This window comes from Pipistrellus hanaki, assembly GCF_964339955.1.
Source record: "Pipistrellus hanaki genome assembly, chromosome: 16".
In the NCBI taxonomy this organism is placed as follows: Eukaryota; Metazoa; Chordata; class Mammalia; order Chiroptera; family Vespertilionidae; genus Pipistrellus; species Pipistrellus hanaki.
This window is the reverse complement of record NC_140518.1, coordinates 36909925-36926293: the sequence shown is the minus strand read 5'-3', so window position 1 is coordinate 36926293 and position 16369 is coordinate 36909925. Positions and strand designations below refer to the sequence as shown.

Genomic DNA, 16369 nt, shown 5'->3' with positions numbered 1-16369 from the left:
ATTGCTAAATAATATAGCCTATATATAACCAATTAATCAAAATAAAAAATTGTGCTCTTTAAAAGGCACCATTATTTTATTTAAAAAATTTTAAATTTTTTGACTGATTTTTAAAATATATATATATATATATATATATTATTGATTTTTTACAGAGAGGAAGAGAGAGGGATAGAGAGTTAGAAACATCGATGAGAGAGAGTCATCGATCAGCTGCCTCTTGCACATCCTGTAAGAGGTGCGCGAAACCAAGGTACATGCCCTTGACCTGAATCAAACCTGGGATCTTTCAGTCTGCAGGCCCACGTTCTATCCACTGAGCCAAACCGGTTTCGGCTTTTTTTTTTTTTTTTTTTTTTTAGAGAGAGAGAGCAGAAGGGAGAAAAACATTGATTTATGCATTCATTGGTTGATTCCTGTATGTGCCCAGACTGTGGAATGGAACCCGAAACCTTAAAAGGCACCATTATTTTAAAAGGACAAGCCACATTCTGGGGGAAAATATTTGCAATACATAAATCTGATGAAGGATTTGTATCCAAATATAAATCTAGAACTCCTACAATTACATAATAAGGCAAATAACGTGACTTTAAAAAGACTCAGTGAAGACTTAACACTTTACAAAATATCTAAAAATGGCCAATTCGCACATGAAATATGGTCAACATCATCAATCCTCAGAGAAATACAAATAAAACTACAGCCACGTATGACTTTACCTATTAGAATGGCTAGCCCTGCAAAGATTGGCAGTACCAAATGCTGGCCGCGTGTGGAGCAACTGAAAATGTAAGATGAAACGACTGTTTTGGAGGACAGCTTGGCAGTTCCCTACAAGGTTAAAGCACAGTTATTATATGACCCAGCAGCTCCACTCCTAGCTATTTACCCAAGAGAAAGGAAAACATGTATCTACACACACTTACACAGGCATGTTAGAGGACCTTTATTCACAACAGATAAAAAAAAAAACAAACAAACCTAGAAACAGCCCAAAATCTCCACCCAAAGAAGAGATCGAGAAATCTGCTTTAGGATGTTTTGAACTAGTCTGTCCTTTAGAACCTGAACATGTTCCTGCCTCCTCCCACGCTGGAAGTTCCCGGACAGCAGCTCCCGCGACTGCCTGGTTCGCTCCTGCACGTCTGGCAAGGAGCGAGCGCTCGAGTGCTGCCGAATGAATGAACGAATGCAAGCTTGCGCACATTGATTTATGGCCACCCTCCCTCGGACCTTTTATCATCCCTCCCATCTACAGACGCCGGCCGGCCGGGAGGTATCCGGTGTGGCTCCCTGCCCGCCCGGGAAGGAACACCCGCAGGTCCCCACCGAGAGGCAGGCGCGTCTCCGTCGGGGCCGGAAAGCGCCCGGGGGCCGCGCCAAGGGGAGGTGCGGGGCGCGCCGCGCCCAGCGCCCACAGGGCGGCAGCAGGCACACCCGGACCGACGGCGCGGGACGGACGGACAGGCCCGGGGACGGCGCCCGCCCGCCGCCCGGATCCCCGCGGAGCAGAGGAGGATTTCCCCCCCCCCAACCAACCCCACCCCCCGGCCCAGGGCGGGGCGCTGGACGGCAGGGGCGGGCCGGACCCGACGAGAATCGCGCGGAGGTGAGGCGGGGGCCGCCCTGCCCCCGAGGGCAGGCCCCGAGCACCGCGCGGCCCGGGGTCGCTGGGGTGTGGGCTCCCGCTCCGGCCCAGCCCTGCTCCGTCTGCTCCAGACCCCGCGGCGGCGCTGGCTCGGGCTGCCCGGGTAAGGGGTCCGGGGAGGGCAGCGCGGAGGACCGGGGCCCAGGAAGTCGGGCGGGGTCCGGCTTGAGCCCGGGCTTTGGCGGAGCCTCCTGACTCAGCCGCACTCTCAGATTTTGGGGTTTCCCTGCCAGGCGGAGAGCGCGCGTAACTTCCTCTTCCCCGCAGGGATTCCCCTCTCCCAGCCGGGCTGGCCTAGCCCGAGTCTCTCCGCCCCCCCCCTCCCTCCCCGGCTCCCGGCCCCTGGCGCCCCCGGGGCCCCTCTCCCTGGCCTCTGCTCTGCCCCTCTCCCTGGCCTCTGCTCTGCCCCTCTCCCTGGCTTCTGCCCTGCCCCAGTTCAGCGATTTGGGGCCTGATGGGTGTTGCTGGCTGCGCGCCCTGCGCACAGAACAGGAGGCGGGACCCAGGGGTTCTGGACGGAGGCCTGGGGTCGGGGATGGATGTTGGAGGCAACGGGTTGGAGGGGTTTTGCGGACGATGAGACCACAGCCACAATCGGGGAGATTGGAGTTATGGGAAACGAGGCGGGCGGGTGGGTAAGAAGGAGGGGGCGGGGTGGGTGGGTGGTGGGGGAGATCTGTGGGAAATGGAGAAGCTTGGGGTCAGTTCTGCGGGGCAGATCGTTTCTCTGAGGTTTCCCCCTATTCCTAGGATGGCGGCTAGCCCAGAGAGCCTCTTCCCTTCCGGGGGCGACCTGGACTCCAGCCAGTTGCAGATGGAGCCGGATGAGGTGGACACTCTGAGGGAGGGAGAGGACCCAGGTACACAGGGAGTATGGCGCTCAGGGAGAGGAGGGGGAGGGGGCTGAGACCCTCCCGGGGTCTACACGCTTCCACTTTCTCGCCTCCCAGCTGATCGGATGCACCCCTTTCTGGCCATCTATGACCTTCAGCCGCTGAAAATGCACCCCTTGGTGTTTGCCCCTGGGGTTCCTGTCACAGCCCACGTGGTGGGCACTGAAAGATATACCAGTGGATCCAAGGTAGCTGGGCTGGGACCAAAGGGTGCGGGGCAGGGAGGACTAAGGGGGCGCCGGGTGGAGTTGGGGATTGCAACCCAACCAGGGAATAGCCATTCAGTTCCTCACACCCCCAGGTGGGAACCTGCACTCTGTATTCCGTCCGCTTGACTCACGGAGACTTTACCTGGACGACCAAGAAGAAGTTTCGCCATTTCCAGGAGCTACATCGGGACCTCCTGAGACACAAAGTCTTGATGAGTCTGCTCCCCCTGGCTCGGTGAGGGAGGACCAGACTGCTTCTTGTGAAGGGCAGGTCCACGTCCCGGCCCCAATTCCCATCAGTCCTTCTGCCTAGTCTCACCCCCAGACCCCAACTTCTCCCTCAGGGACTTTTCTCCCCCAACTGGCCACTGAGCCTTCTCCCCTGACCCTGGTTACCAGGAAACCTTCCCTGCTCAGCTCTCTCTGTCCATGGTTCTTTGCCAGTATCTTAGCCGGGCTGGATGCCCAAATGCCCTTGGCAGCCTCCTCCGTTTCTTTCTTTTTTTAAAATAAAAAATATTTTTGCCCTAGCCAGTTTGGCTCAGTGTATAGAGTGTCAACCTGCGGACTGAAGGGTCCCAGGTTCAATTCCTATTGATGTTCTATTAAAAAAAATTTTCTTTTATTGATTTCAGAAAGGGAAAGGGAGAGAGATAGAAACATCAATGATGAGAGAGAATCATTGATTGGTTGCCTCCTGCACGCCCCCTACTGGGGATCGAGCCCATAACCTGGGCATGTGCCATCACCTCCTGGTTCATAGGTCATTGAGCCACACCGGCGGGAGGCTCTTCCGTTTCTTACCTCCATTCTCAGCACAGGGGGCCTTCCTCCTGCCAGCCTCTAGGTCTCCTTCCTTTCACCAGGGTCCCATCTCTAGCGCTTCAGGATCTCGGCTGCTCAGCCTCCCAACGCTCACTTGACCCTCACTCCATCCCTTCCACAGCTTTGCTATTCCCTACCCTCCAGCCCGAGAGGCAGCTGACACAGCCGACAGAGAGATGCCCTCTCTACCCCGAGCAGGGCCTGAGGGCTCCGCCAGGCATGCATCCAGCAAGCAGGTGCGACCACACGTCAGGCCCTCGGGGGAGGTGCAGGTGTGCAAATGGCTCTGGTCTCATCTGTCTCTGTTTCCCATTTCTGCTTCAGAAATACTTGGAGAATTACCTCAACCGCCTCCTGACCATGTCTTTCTACCGCAACTACCATGCCATGGTGAGGTTCAGGGGCTGGCTGCCTGGGACTTCTTAGGAGGAGCAGGATAACCAGACCCCCAAGGGGCAGAGGATTGCGGTCAGTTAGGGGCCTGAAAACTAGAGTCTGTCCTCTGAGCCTGTTGCTTCTGCAGACGGAGTTCCTGGAAGTCAGTCAGCTGTCCTTTATCCCAGAGCTCGGATGCAAAGGACTGTAAGTGTGTGACACCAGCCACCTGTAAAACGTCTGTGTCTGAATCCCTGCCTGAGAATGGGGGGTGAGGGGAAGGGTGGGCTGGGGGTCTGGACTCCGCATCCAGCACCTCTTCCTGATTTTTCCCACAGGGAAGGGGTGATCCGGAAGCGCTCTGGTGGCCACCGCGTTCCTGGCTTTACCTGCTGTGGCCGAGACCAAGTCTGCTATCGCTGGTCCAAGAGGTGAGGCCTGGGGAGGGGCAGCTGGGCCTTGGGTCGGGATGAGGAAGGAGATCCCCAGGGCAGGGAGGCACAGACAGAGCCCTTCTGCTCCAGGTGGCTGGTGGTGAAGGACTCCTTCCTGCTATACATGTGCCTCGAGACAGGCACCATCTCATTTGTTCAGCTCTTCGACCCTGGCTTCGGCGTGCAGGTGGGGAAACGGTGCACGGAGACGCGGTATGGAGTCCGGATTGACACCTCCCACAGGTAAGACTCTCTGGTGTGGACAGACGCCTGATGGGTAAATAGCCAGCCTAGGGTCCTGAGGGGAGTTTTGTGGCATTGCCTTGCCCTGGAGCTGGCCTGGATTTGGTCCAGGCAACTGTTCTAGCCAGATGCTTGGGATTGCTCTTAGCGTCTAGGCCCAGAGGAAGGGGCTGAGTATAAGCTTGCGGAAGGGACTCTTGATGTAAAAGAAATGCACTCCATTCATTCGTTCATTTATTCATTTGACAAACCTGAGTGCCTGGCCTAATGCCAGGTGCCAGGAACCCAACTGTGAATAAGGCAGATATATGCCCTGTGCCTATGGAGTCGAGATTCAGGGACTAAGGGAGGAAGTGGGGAAACTATGATGGCCAAAGTGGCCAGACCAGAGGTTCGGAGGGTGAGGGTTGTGGCCCATCTCACTGTTCCTGTCCAGGTCCCTGATTCTCAAGTGCAGCAGCTACCGGCAGGCGCGGTGGTGGGGCCAGGAAATCACTGAGCTGGCCCAGGGCCCGGGCAGAGACTTCCTGCAGCTGCACCGGCATGAAAGCTATGCTCCACCCCGGCCCGGGACTCTGGCACGGTGGTAAGACACTGACGCGCCTGCTGAGCTCCGTGCCTTCTGTGGCCTTCTGGACCCCCTTGGTGTCGAGTCCTTGGTTCTCTTTTATCTCCATTAACCCCTTCTGACCTCAGTAACCTCCCTCTTTGACTTCTTGAATCTCTCCAACCCCCTGACCTCCTTAAACACACTGATCTCTCTGATTTTCCTCTGATATTTCTTTTCTTTTCTTTTTTTAAATCCTCACCCGAGGATATTTTTCCACTGATTTTTTTTAGAGAGAGTGGAAGAGAGAGGGAAAGGCAGAGAGAAATATTGATGTGAGAGAAACATATCGATTGGTTGCCTCCTGCACATACCCCCAGGCCTGGGCTGGGGAGAAGCCTGCAACCGAGAGGTACATGCCCTTGACTAGAATCGAACCTGAGACCCTTCAGTCCATAGGCCAATGCTCTCTATCCACTGAGCCAAACCGGCTAGGACTCCTCTGATATTTCTCACCCTCAAACTTGGTCATTTCTTCTGATCCCTGGACAATCTGACCTCCTGTGATCTTGTAAACCCCCTTTCACCACACTGCCCAGACTTTCTGTTCTCTATGATCTCCTTAAATCTCTCTGATTAATTCATTTTATTTATAAACTTTTCCTAAGCACTACTAAATGCCATGTCCAGTGCCAGGAATAAGAGTTCAGTGGGTGACTCAGTCATGAAACAATGGGAGCTCACCATGCTGGTGGCAGATACAGGATATGAGCACCGAGGAGCAGTCTGCCCCAGTGTGGGAATGCCATGGCTGCGCTTCCAGAAGGCAGTCACCCTGAGGTTTGCCTTAGCAAGATAAAGACAATGGAGAAGGGCTGTCCATGTAGGGAAGCTAGAAATAGCCTGGTGTGTTTGGGAACCACCGGTCTGACTGTTGGTGCAGAGTGAGGAGTGGCCAGAGAAGAGCCTGGGAGCCGGCAGCCCCTGACCTGTCCCCGAATACTAAGCTGAGGAGGTTGACTCCTATGACAGGCCGGGGACAGTCATGGAAGGAGTGTTGAGATTTGTTTTTAACATGAGAATAATAATAGCTAGTACTTAATGTAGCACTTACTATGTGCCAGGAACTGTTTAAGAACATGCATTAACTTACTGAATCTCCACAACTCTACAAGGCAGGTATAGTTATCTCCATTTTACAGATGAGAAAACCGAGGCAAGGAGAAGTTAGGTAACTGACCCCAAGTCACACACCTTGAAAACACTGGAACCAGAATTCAAATGCAGGCAGATTGGGTTAAGACCCTGCTCTTAACCATCATACTAGAATGTTATTAAAAAATCAAACATGGCCGAAACTGGTTTGGCTCAGTGGATAGAGCGTCAGCCTGTGGACTGAAAGGTCCTAGATTCGATTCCAGTCAAGGGCACGTACCTTGGTTGCGGGGACATCCCCACTGGGGAGTGTGCAAGAGGCAGCTGATCGATGATTCTCTCTCATCAATGTTTCTAACTCTCTATCCCTCTCTCTTCCTCTCTGTAAAAAAATCAATAAAATATATTTTTTTTAAAAATCAAACACATTTCCCTAGCCAGTTTGGCTCAGTGGATAGAGCGTTGGCCATGAACTGAAGGGTCCCGGGTTCGATTATGGTCAAGACCATGTACCTTGGTTCTCTCTCACATCGATGTTTCTCTCTCTCTGTCTCTCCCCCTCCCTTCCACTCTCTCTAAAAATCAATGCAGCCCTAGCCAATTTGGCTCAGTGGATAGAGCACTGGATTGCAGACTGAAGAGCCCCTGGTTCAATTCCAGTCAAGGGCACATGCCCAGGTTATGGGCTGGATCTCCAGTGTGGGGCATGCAGGAGACAGCTGACCAATGATTCTCTCCCATGATTGATGTTTCTATCTCTTTGTCCCACTCCCTTCATCTCTCAAATCAATAAAATATATATTTTTTAAAAGAAAAAAAAAATCAATGGAAAAAAATCTTCAGTGAGGATTTAAAAAAATAATGATAAAAGTTAAACATGTTAACAAAATTAAAGTTCCCACTCATTGCATAATCCTTTATTCCCTTTTCCCCCCAGCCCTTACGTCTTCCCTATACACCCGCCCAACAATCCCTTTTCTCACCTCAGAAGTAACCCTGGCAACAGTTTGAAATTTATCCTCCCAGATTTTTTTCTGCATTATTTTCATATTCTTATTCATATATGTTTCTTTCTGTTTTAATGTAAATGAGATCATGTGCTCCCTTCTGTGATATTTTTTTCACTTAATACATATATTAGAGATTAGGTGTTTAAGTTATTCCCCATTTTGCCGAGACGGTTTGGCTCAATGGATAGAGCGTCGGCTTGGGGACCGAAGGGTCCCGGGTTCGATTCCGGTCAAGGGCATGTACCTTGGTTGCGGGCATATCTCCAGTGGGGGGTGTGCAAGAGGCAGCTGATCGATGACTCTCTCTCATCGATGTTTCTAACTCTATCTCTCTCCCTTCCTCTCTGTACAAAATCAATAAAAATATATTTAAAAAATAAAATAAAAAAATAAGCTATTCCCCATTTTTTACTTTCTTTTTAAAATATGTTTTTATTGATTTCAGAGAACAGAAGGGAAAGAGAGATAGAAACATCAATGATGAGAGAGAGTGTCATTGATTATGCCCTTTACCAGGGATTTAGCCCGCAACCTAGGTATGTGCCCTGAAGGGGAATGGAACCGTGACCTCCCAGTTCATAGGTCAATGCTAAACCACTGAGCCACACTGGCCAGGCCCCATTTTTTACATTTTTCCCCATTTTTCATTCTTGAGAGCTTGTTTGGAGGTTCTAGCAGGGGAGCTCGTATACCCTTGACCGTAGACCGGTCCTCTCCTCTTGGGGGAAAGTCGTCCTCTTCGACCGAGCGCGCAGCTTCGGGAGGGACGCACATGGATCGGTGAGGGAGGAGGGGTCACCCGCCTAGCCAGCCAGATCGGCCGAATCAACCCTGGCGATCAATGGGGTGACAGATGTCGCAGCCAGATCACCCTCGCATCCCCATTTTTCATTCTTATAAGTAATGCCACAATGCATTTAATAGGATATATTCCTAGAAATGGAATTACTATGTGAATTTAATGGCTTTAATGGGTATATACATCTAACTGTCTGATAGATACTGCCAAGTTGTCATCTGAAAAGTTTATAACCAATGTATCCGTAGTCTATAAGAATGCTCACTTCCTCATATGCTTACCTTGAATGTTACCAGTGATTTTAATTTTTGCCAGTCTAGTGAATTAAAAAATGTTATTTCACTTTCCATCAGTTTTTTTGTTTACTAGTGAAGTTGAATATCTTTCCTTAGGATGATTGATCATTGTCATTTCCTCTGTGAACTGTTCTTATCCTTTGTTCACTTTTCAGTTGGCTGATATCCCTTGTTGGAAGTCTTTATGTGTGATGTATTCATCTTCACAATCTTCAGTCATTTTCTTTAGGTTATTGTCTTTTCTAATTTTTTAATTTTATTTAGCTCATACTGGCAAATTCATCCCACTTTCATATGTCTGATACCATCTGACCTTTCTGATCATTATTGATCTTTGACCCTGCTGTCACCTCTGACCCATGCCTATCCTCTGGTCTTCACTCTCCAGAGCTTTCTGACTCCCCTGACCTCCTTGGCTTGGCCTCCCCCCAGGTTTGTGAATGGGGCAGGTTACTTTGCCGCTGTGGCAGATGCCATCCTGCGAGCTCGGGAGGAGATTTTCATCACAGACTGGTGGTACGTGTGGGGAAAGCCCAAACAAGAAGGGGTGAGATAGGGCCTTTGTCAGATCAGTTATAGATCCCAGGAGGGAGTGGAGAGGGAGGAGTGGCCGGTTGTCTGGGGCTTAGCTTACCCTCCTCAACCCCTGCCCTGAATCCTAGGTTGAGTCCTGAGATTTACCTGAAGCGTCCAGCCCATTCAGATGACTGGAGACTGGACGTTATGCTCAAGAAGAAGGCGGTGAGGAGAGTGGTCAGGCTGGAGGGGAGGGACAGTGGGGTGGGTTAGAAGGGGCGGAAGCATGAAGGAACATAGGAATCCGAGGCTTCAAGGGGAGGAAACATGCCCGTCTTGGCTCGGTGTCCGGCAAACATCTCCGTCTCTTCTCCCTAAGAAGAGCTGACGCCTCCCTCGTTATGCTCCTCCTCTACCTGGTAGAGACTGCTCTCCCGGTGCCCATTGCACTCTAGGCTATGTGTTACCTGGGGGTGTACATGACTATCTCCCATTGGACCTACTGACATCACTAGTGCCAGTACAAGGCACAGTGTCTACCATGTTGGAGGCACCCATAGATGTTGATGGACAGGAGGAAAGCTACGTGGATGATGGAGAGTGGGTGGGCAGAGAGAAAGGTAAATGATGGAAAGGGAGGTGGAAGGATAAGTGTTTGGAAAGGTGGATCAATAGGAAGGTGGGTGAGCAGTTGGATGGATGATAGTCCGTAGATAAGGGGATGAACAAATGGTTGGGAGGATGGATGGATAGTGATAGATAGGTGGGTAGATATATAGATGGATGAGTCAGTGAGTGCATTGCTTAACCATTGCTAAGTGCTTTGCAAGCATCAAAGCAGGGTAAGTGGCAGAGCATTGAGGATCTCCAGGCTGGGGGGGGGGGGGGGCATTCAGGAATCCTGAGCCAGGGGGAAGGGCTTGGGAAGGTGGAAAGGGGCCATTCCGAGAGAGGCATTAGGATACGATACCCTTTGCACCACCAGGAAGAGGGTGTCCGTGTGTCCGTACTACTGTTTAAGGAAGTGGAGCTGGCCTTGAGCATCAACAGTGGTTATAGCAAGAGGACTCTGATGCTGCTGCACCCGAACATAAAGGTGACTCACACCTCAGAGACCCTTCCCCCCATACAGTCCTCCTCACCGTCCTTCCCATCCTCTCAACCCTGCCTTTCCTGAAGCATCATGTCCTTCTCTTTCCACTGCCCTCCCAGCATGACCTCTTGTCTTTCTCTCCCCTGAGCCCACCCTCATGAGCTCCTCCATATTTACTCCAGGTGATGCGCCACCCAGACCACGTGACCCTGTGGGCCCATCATGAGAAGCTACTGGTGGTGGACCAAGTTGTGGCCTTCTTGGGAGGGCTGGATCTCGCCTATGGCCGCTGGGATGACCTGCACTACCGACTGACTGACCTTGGGGACTCCTCTGAGTCAGCTGCCCCTCAGGTAACCCCTCACGGTCTTCCTGAACAACCCCAAACTCAGCTAACCTGACTCTATACCCTTTCCCAGCTCCAACCTTCCCCCTCATTTCCACTAACCACTCCCCCACCCCCACCCCACCCCACCCAATTCCTCGAGGAAGTGCAGCTGAAGGGGAGGGCTGGGAAGTCAGACGGTCTGTTTCATTCTTACCCTGTGTCTCTGTCTCTGTCTCAGACTCTTTCAGTGCTCCTCTCTCCTCTTGGGCCCTGGCTCTGTGTGGCCCCATGACCTCTCCTTGCCCATGGCTTGGGTGTGTTCCCCTCACAGCCTCCCATCCCGTGCTCAGACTCGACGGCCACCCCCGATTTCTCTCACAACCAACTCTTCTGGCTGGGCAAGGACTACAGCAACCTTATCACTAAGGACTGGGTACAGCTGGACCGGCCTTTTGAAGGTGAGGGTCCCCTCCCCCCAAAGTCGCCGAGAGCTGGGAGCGGGGGCAAAAGTCTGGGCCGTGACTGAGAATGGGACGAGCTGGGTCGAGGAAAACGGCAGCCTTTCCTCTGGTCAGCTCCTCCCTGCCGCTGGTGTCCCCAAGAAGCCCTCCCTGACCTCTCCTCTGACTCTCTGGGATCCCCAGATTTCATTGACAGGACGACCACAGCCCGGATGCCGTGGCGGGACGTTGGAGTGGTTGTCCATGGCCCACCCGCCCGAGACCTGGCCCGGCACTTCATCCAGCGCTGGAACTTCACCAAGGTGCTCCCTCCCTCCTGGCGATGCTGGAGGTTGGGAGGGAGCCAGGGGCAGCTCGCCGCCTCCCGCTGACTCTGCCATCCCTCCCCCTCAGACTACCAAGGCCAAGTACAAGACACCCATGTACCCCTACCTGCTGCCCAAGTCCACCAGCACCGCACACCAGCTCCCCTTCACACTCCCGGGGGGGCAGTGCGCCACGGTGCAGGTGAGGCTGGGCTGACTTCAACCTGCCCCACGCCCCTCCCTTCAGCCCACTCTCCTTGACCCGAGCGAGTGCCCTCCAGACTCCGCCCCTCCTGGGCTCAGGCGCCACATCACATTTGCCATTCCCCCAGGTCTTGCGGTCAGTGGACCGCTGGTCAGCGGGGACTTTGGAGAACTCCATCCTCAATGCCTACCTGCACACCATCAGGGAAAGCCAGCACTTCCTCTACATTGAGGTCTGACTGGGGGTGGGGTGTGAGGGGAGGGTGGAGGGGATGTCCCTGGAGGGAGACTTAGGATGTCAGCGGATCGGTGTTGTGGGCCGGCCCGGGTAGCTGGGCCAGGAGGAAAACGGGAGCCTAGGGCTGAGGCCTGGAGCCTGGAGGTGGGGATGGCAGCCGGGAGCTGAGGGCAGGGCAGGGGCTTGGCTGCTGATGACTCTTTGGTCTCTGCCTTAGAATCAGTTCTTCATTAGCTGCTCAGATGGACGGACGGTTCTGAACAAGGTGGGCGATGAGATTGTGGACAGAATCCTGAAGGCCCACAAGTAAGGTGGACTGGCAGGTGGCGGGCATTGAGGGCGTGGTTTAAGCCCAACTGGAGGGGTGGGGCTTTGGGGAGAAGTCACACCTCTGACTCTTCCCCCTTCCCAGGCAAGGGCAATGCTTCCGAGTCTACGTGCTGCTGCCCCTGCTTCCCGGCTTTGAGGGTGACATCTCCACAGGTGGTGGCAACTCCATCCAAGCCATCCTGCACTTCACTTACAGGTGCCCTTCTAGGGGGCCTCCATAGCCCCTTGAACCCTGCCCCTCCTGATTCTCTCCTGATCCCTTCCCACTGGACTTTTGAGGTCTTCTTCTCTCCGGAGATCCCCGTCCCCTCCTCCAGCCTTCATTCCTCTCATCCACTCTTTTCCCCCAGGACCCTGTGTCGTGGGGAATATTCAATCCTACATCGCCTCAAAGCAGCCAGTGAGTTCTGGGGGCTGGAGGTTCAAGACCTGGACCCCTTGGGAGGTGGGGGGCGGGGGGGGGGCCTGGAGACCCAGGTGGAGGAAGGAGCCTATAATTCCTGGGTGCTTCCGGGGCTCCTGCCCTGAGACCACAGGTGGTCTTCCCCGGAGGGAGAAGTGTATAGACTGGGCTCTGACGTGAGGGGGTGGGTGGGCCAGGGCTCCATGTGCACATGGAGGGCACCTGGCATCTCACCCCCCTTCCCGATCTCTCTTACTTCCAGTGGGGACCGCGTGGCGGGACTATATATCTATCTGTGGGCTCCGCACGCACGGAGAGCTGGGTGGGCACCCGGTCTCAGAGCTCATCTATATCCACAGCAAGATGCTCATCGCTGACGACCGCACGGTCATCATCGGTCAGTGCTGGATCCGAGTCCCTGGCAGCAAGAGCGGGGAGGGGCGGGGGAGGGGGAGCAGGACCCAGCCAGGGCACCGGGGCGAAGGGAGGTGGCTGCGGCGGAGGCTCAGTTGGGAGTGGAGGCCAAGGAAGGCGTGTTGCCCACAGGCATGTGCTCTGGTGGAGGTGATGGGGTGAAGGGGGTCACCCCGGGTTCAGACAGACACAGTGTGTCCTGCCCCCACCCCAGGCTCTGCGAACATCAATGACCGGAGCCTGCTGGGGAAGCGGGACAGTGAGCTGGCCGTGCTGATCGAGGACACGGAGATGGAGCCCTCTCTCATGGATGGTGCGGAGTACCAGGCGGGCAGGTTTGCCCTGAGCTTGCGGAAGCACTGCTTCAGGTAGAGCCTGGGTGGGCTCTACAGGGTGTGGCAGGAGGGGGAGGGCGACCTACCCTTTGAGGAGGTGGGAGGGTTGCTTAGACGTACTACTGGGTTTCCCAGTGGGCCAAGTAATCAAGTTTGGGGCACCAGCAAAGTAGGGGCACCAAAAAAAAAAAAAAAAAAAGAGAGGAAAAAAATACTTTAAAACTAATTTGTTATGTTTTTCAAAACATTGTAGTCCCCAAAGTAGAGACACATGAAGGCTCGTTGATGCTATTTTACCCTTCAGCATTGCATCCACTTTGAAGGACCTGGGTAGGCGCAGCATAACTTTCCCGGTATTCAGGCTCCCTGAGGACCTTAATCTGGTCTCTGAGGATCTTAATCTTAAACCCCTTTCTCCCGTAGCGTGGTTCTCGGGGCAGATGCCCGGCCAGACTTGGATCTCCGAGACCCTATCTGTGACGACTTCTTCCAGTTGTGGCAAGACACAGCTGAGAACAATGCCAATATCTATGAGCAGGTGGGAGCTTGGGGGAGTGGATGGGGGCGGGGCGAGGGGATATAGAGGGGGTGTTGAGGATTCATGGATTATCCTGTTCAGACTGGGATGGAGAGCCATACTCAGAAGGTGCATGGGACTCTGGGGGCATATCATGGGATTCGGTGGCTCAGGGTCGGTATGGGGGTGGGGGTTGGGCTTGGGCTCTTGGCCAAGTCTCCCCAAACCTCATTGGTTTCTCTGTTCCCCCCTTTCCCCCAGATCTTCCGCTGCCTGCCATCCAACGCCACGCGCTCACTGCGGACCCTCCGGGAGTACGTGGCCGTGGAGCCCCTCGCCATGGTCAGCCCTCCCTTGGCCCGGTCTGAGCTCACCCAGGTCCAGGGCCATCTGGTCCACTTCCCCCTCAAGTTCCTGGAGGATGAGTCTTTGTTGCCCCCACTGAGTAGCAAGGAAGGTGTGATGCCCCTAGAAGTGTGGACATAGCTGGGGTTCCAGCCGGAAGAGGTCACCAGCTCCACCAGGCCTGGCTCCCTGCCCCTGAGGACTGAGGGCAGTGCCCTTTGAGACCTGCGGGAGGCAGCCTCTCTGAAGGGGATGAGAGAATGCACAGAGGACCCTTTCTTGAGAATGAGCCAAAGAGGGCATTCCCAGCCCTGGGCTCAGGAGGCAGGAGAGAGTCCCAGAAAAGTTCCCCTTCCCTCCCACAGCCCGATTTGAACCACTGCTACCGAGGAGAAGTGAAACTCCTGCCAGGATTCCCATCTCTCCCTCCCTCTGCCCCAGGGCCTCTCCCTGCCCATTGCTGCCAAGGGGGCGCGAAGGATGAAACCACTCCTGGCTTCAGCCCCCACAGTGGGGAGGGGTGGGAATTGCACACCCACTCCCTCCAGCCTCCTGCTGCCAGACACTAACTTTGTATCAGTTCAATAAGCGTTTCTTAAATAAAAGCCTAGGAAAAACCCACTCCTCTTCCTCAGCGGAGCGAGCACTTGTCTCAGCCACCTCCCTGCCTACACACAGCACCGGGTTCTTCCCCTCGCCACCCCACTCCTTTCTGCTGTCTCCGTTTCCACTGCGCTTGTCTGTGGCTTTGGGAGCTCGGTTTCCTAGGTGCTGGGAGAAGGTCACGCTGCTGTCGGGGTAGGCGGAAAGCAGAGCACCTGGAGAACAGGGGAGCCGGTGTTGCAGTTGCAGTGAGGGAGGGGCACAGAGAAGGCCTGGAGGAGGCCTGACAGCACAGGGAGAGGCTCAGGGAAGCCCTTTCCAAAGTGGTTAAGGGCATAGGCTTTAAGTCAGGAAAAGCAGGACTCAAATCCTGGATTGGCCACTTATTACTAAGTGCCTTCTCAAGTTGCATCACTTCTGGGGCTTAGTGATCCCAACTGGGAAATGGGAACAATGCTTACATAACTGGCTTGCTGCAAAGATTCGGTCGTTGACTTAGTTACTGAGCACTTGCTATTTCCCTGACACTGTTCTAGACTCGGAAGTGAGCATGACAAAGCCCTCATCCTTGTGGGGCACCTAGACACGTATGTTCTGAAGCTTCACTGTCCAGTACAGTAGCCACGAGCCACTTTTTCCCCCCTGTTTATATTTAAATTAATTAAAGTTAGAAATAATTAAACATTTAGGTTATCACTTGCACAAGCCACATTTCAAGAAGTGCTCCGTTGTTGCCAGGGGCTAGCATATTGGACAGTGCGGGTCCTCCCGTCCTTGTACAAAGTCCTATTGGATGTCGCTGCTCCAGAGGAAGGGAGAAAATAAATGGTATAGTTGACAAGAGAGTATAGCACACAGATTGAGAAGGGTTATCTCCCAGGTGTGGAGAGAAGGGGACAATGGGTATGCAGAGAGCCCTCCAAGTGAATCAGTGACTTATTTTTTTAAATATATTTTTAATGATTTCAGAGAGGAAGAGAGAGGGAGAGAGCCATAGATACATCAATGATGAGAGAGAATCGTTAATTAGCTGCCTCCTACTGGTGATTGAGTGAAGCCTGGGCATGCGCCCTCATAGAGGAGAATCAAACCATGACCTAGTTCATAGATTGATGCTCCACCACTGAGCCACACTGGCCAGGTAGTGACTTATTTCTTAATCTGAGTGGTGGGTGTATTAATTTTTATTACATATATTCATATATATATATATATATATATATATATATATATATATGAAATATTTTGCAATTAGAAAATAGTTGAGCAAAGATCCTGGCTCTTGTACTTCATTCCCCCCTCAAGCCCCACTCCACAGTCTCGGAATCGACCACAAGGGAGCAGAGTGAGGAGTGTGCTGTGGATAATGATGTGGCAGGAGGAAATGCTGCTGTCTGTTCCCATCTTTTCAATCCAGTCCTCCCTCTGAAGAAGGCACTTCCACACACGAGCCCCCCTCCCACATTTAGCGGTCCCCTGGCGCTAATTGATATTCTGCTAATTAGCCTCGTTGTCAGCACTAAGTGCCTCTTTCCCTGGGAGACCATTACCTCATTAGCTGTGTAGTGGGTGGAGACAGCAGCTGCCTGGGGCTGGGCCAGGGGCTGGGCACCGGTTTCACGTTGTCTGTTGGTGTATCTTGCCACAACCCCCTACTTAACCCCCACCCCCACCCTCTCACTTAACCCCCATATACCCCCCCCCCCTCTCACATTTGTCCTGGAGGTTCTTGAATGGAGGCCACCACAGTGCAGAGAAAAGAGTAGTGAGCTTGGAATTGGAAGAGCTGGCTCTAAGGAGACCAGCAATTTTCAACCTTTTTTTATCTCATGGCACACAT

At 53.3% G+C, this 16369-nt stretch overlaps 1 protein-coding gene across 2 annotated transcripts; it reads left to right on the top strand.

Annotated features, from left to right (window-relative positions):
- Window positions 1-1248: 1248 nt before the first annotated feature.
- On the top strand, window positions 1249-14543 carry PLD2 (phospholipase D2). 2 transcript variants are annotated; one of them, XM_084863259.1, is made up of 25 exons: window positions 1249-1612; window positions 2402-2511; window positions 2602-2732; window positions 2846-2988; window positions 3700-3814; window positions 3903-3968; window positions 4102-4160; window positions 4292-4384; window positions 4478-4630; window positions 5067-5216; window positions 8870-8953; window positions 9100-9178; window positions 9939-10049; window positions 10229-10399; window positions 10706-10832; window positions 11019-11137; window positions 11229-11342; window positions 11473-11577; window positions 11800-11888; window positions 11995-12108; window positions 12263-12312; window positions 12578-12712; window positions 12944-13097; window positions 13488-13602; window positions 13843-14543. In XM_084863259.1, exons 2-25 carry the CDS (start codon window positions 2403-2405, stop codon window positions 14065-14067), a joined length of 2811 nt encoding a protein of 936 aa, XP_084719385.1. In that variant the 5' UTR covers window positions 1249-1612; window position 2402; the 3' UTR covers window positions 14068-14543. The 2 variants fall into 2 exon arrangements, with proteins under 2 accessions (XP_084719385.1, XP_084719386.1); XM_084863260.1 differs by lacking the exon at window positions 1249-1612 and adding an exon at window positions 1619-1754.
- The last annotated feature ends 1826 nt before the right edge of the window (window positions 14544-16369 follow it).